Source organism: Penaeus chinensis, chromosome 29 (assembly GCF_019202785.1).
Source record: "Penaeus chinensis breed Huanghai No. 1 chromosome 29, ASM1920278v2, whole genome shotgun sequence".
Classification (NCBI taxonomy): Eukaryota; Metazoa; Arthropoda; class Malacostraca; order Decapoda; family Penaeidae; genus Penaeus; species Penaeus chinensis.
The window spans coordinates 28,620,862-28,623,361 of NC_061847.1; the positions used below are offsets into that span (position 1 = coordinate 28,620,862).

The 2,500-nt window shown below is 31.3% G+C and overlaps 1 protein-coding gene across 1 annotated transcript in view; it reads left to right on the plus strand.

Moving 5' to 3' along the window:
* The window catches only part of LOC125040887 (transmembrane protein 62-like), a 19,795-nt gene that overhangs the window by 15,691 nt on the left and 1,604 nt on the right, over positions 1 to 2,500 (plus strand). The window contains exons 11-14 of the mRNA XM_047635664.1: positions 1 to 62; positions 177 to 295; positions 1,006 to 1,061; positions 1,826 to 2,500. The exon at positions 1 to 62 is cut by the window's left edge and continues 49 nt beyond it; the exon at positions 1,826 to 2,500 is cut by the window's right edge and continues 1,604 nt beyond it. Of these exons, the coding sequence (XP_047491620.1) occupies positions 1 to 62; positions 177 to 295; positions 1,006 to 1,061; positions 1,826 to 2,000 (412 nt within the window). The 3' untranslated portion in view covers positions 2,001 to 2,500. The remainder of the gene's footprint in view (positions 63 to 176; positions 296 to 1,005; positions 1,062 to 1,825) is intronic.

Genomic DNA, 2,500 nt, shown 5'->3' on the forward strand with positions numbered 1-2,500 from the left:
CCTGGCACACAACCATGTTGTGTTTGTCCATCTGCTTATCTTCCTTTTTTATCCTCTCATTGGTAAGTTTCTCTAATACTGCATTTACCAAGTGAAAAGGTTTTTCATCTGTAATACTTACTTGCTAGCTGTTTTATTTTGTTATATGAGAAATCATTGGTTGCTTTTCTTTCCAGGACCATGGTATATTGGACGCCTTGCTGGGGATAAATATGGTGTTGTGTTCATGTGGGGAATTTTTGTGGACTCCTCTGCACTACCTGGAGAATTAACATATCCTGATGCCTTCTTCCTGGTAAGTTATTATGCATGTTTTGCATGCTATGTGAATTTTTTGTCATAGGTGTGGGAGAACTCTGGATATATTGTAGTTATTGTAGATTATGTGTTTCCTGTTCATATCTTCAAAGTTTGATTTGTTAAACAGAGAAGGAATTTCTTAGGTTCCCTTTAAATAGAATAGGTTTTCTTTCTTTGTAGGCATTACCATAAAAAAGTGTTATAGTTATCAAATGTCAACAGTCCAGAGTACAGTAGTCCTCTGAACTGTTTGTATAGCATATTTTCTAAGAAGAATGTAATTAAATTCAAGTATTGAATATTAGCAAAAGCAACTTCGTCATAAAGTTCATTACCATAATCTCATTCAAATTAATGGACATATTGTTTGATCTCTGAGTTGTTGTATGCGTCTTTTGCAATATATCATATTAAAACAAGGGAGGACTCTGACACTTTAAAAAACAGTTGTGTGTTCTAGTTTTCTTTCGTAATAGATTATTTCCCACTAAATATTTTTGTTGGTTAATTAAGATAAAGGTGAAGGGATTTTATTGTGTGGAACAGAGTTTGAATATATATTATCAGGTGATGTATAAAAAATTTCTACACTTGATATATACATAGTTGGTGTTTTATTGTAAGTTGTCTAGTGTACATCTGCTAGAGTATAATGAACTTTTTCTTTGTACATTGTATAATGAATAATTTCACTTTATATTTCAGTGGATTACTCTACAACTGCCTGTGTTTATTTTAGTTATGATGAAAAAAGGAATAAGGTGAGTAATTTTAGTAATTTTAGTTTTGGTAGTTATATGAATCATAGGAAGTGTATAGTGTATCAGAAGTATATGTAATGTGAGTAAGGAGAGAGAGAAGAAAATGTGTATTAGTGCCCATGGTCGTATATTTTTGTTTGTACCTTTTGTGTAAACCATTTGAAAGAAGTCATATATTTTTTAATATAATCTGGAAAAATGCTGTTTTAGGTATTTCATTTGTAAAAAGATTAGCTGTAAGGACAGTTTTTTTTTTTTTTTTTTTTGGTCTCAAAAGTTTTTAACCATTTCTCAGCTACTGTTTAAAATGGCCAAAATTCTCTTTAATAGTTTGTATGTATAGTCCGACACTAGTCCCACATGTACCCGTTCACTCTCATGTCAGAGGGATGACAAATTATTTGTTGTGTTAAAAAGGAAACCAGTTTTCCATTGAAGACTTTTAATTTTACAAGATTAAAAAGGGAACATTAAGAAGAATTTCTTGGTATAGAAAATAATTCAGTCAAAAGTATTATATGCCAGACTAGAACTATTATAATGGACTTTTTTTTTTAAAGAACTCATGCAAATTAAGTAAACATTTGATTGATTCTTGATTTCATAACTTGTTACCACTGCAACCCTTGCTTATCAACATATGATTTTTTTCATCAAGATGTAGCTTGTTTGTGTTTAAAAAGGTTGCATATTATTGGTTTGTACACATATGTATAATGTTAGGTTATGAATTCACTTTTCTAATTGCTATATTTTTTTTTTAGCTTGGAGTCAGCCAGACACCGGTGTGGATGTTGGGTTACTTTCTGCATGATGTTGATAGTCCTCCTGCAGTTGCCCAGCATCCTTTCCTGGGTATTTCTTGACAGCCTTCTGCTCAATGGTCCACTGAGGCTGGGTCTGACTTCCATTGCAGTGTCACTCTGGAAAAGGTTCTAATTCCATTGTTGATTTTCAATTTTATTTATATTTTATTATTATTTATTTATTTATTAATTTATGTATTTATTTCTGTGAGCAATGCCAAAGGAAAATGAAGGATGACTTCTAATATGATCTCTTGTAGTTGTGATTTTAAGTTACTTTATTTCTGTGTTAGTGATTTGTGTGTGTGCCTTGGTCAGTGACCTTCTCATGAAACAGGTTATTTTATGACATAATGATATTGCATACACAGGGTATTATAAAAAGGTGAAGTGGTGTATGGTATGAAATAACTATTACCACTAACTTTTAGGTGAAAATGGTGTTAAAATATAATGGAAAGTCTGTACGCACCATTTTCTACATTGAGCCAACTACTTAAATCTCATAATCAAATACTGCATTCAGGTTTTTATTATTACTGTTATTGTTATTTCTTTTTGTTGTTATACAGTAAACTATTTTGGTGTTAGATGTTGGATGCTACTGAAGGGTAAGAATGTTATATACTGAAA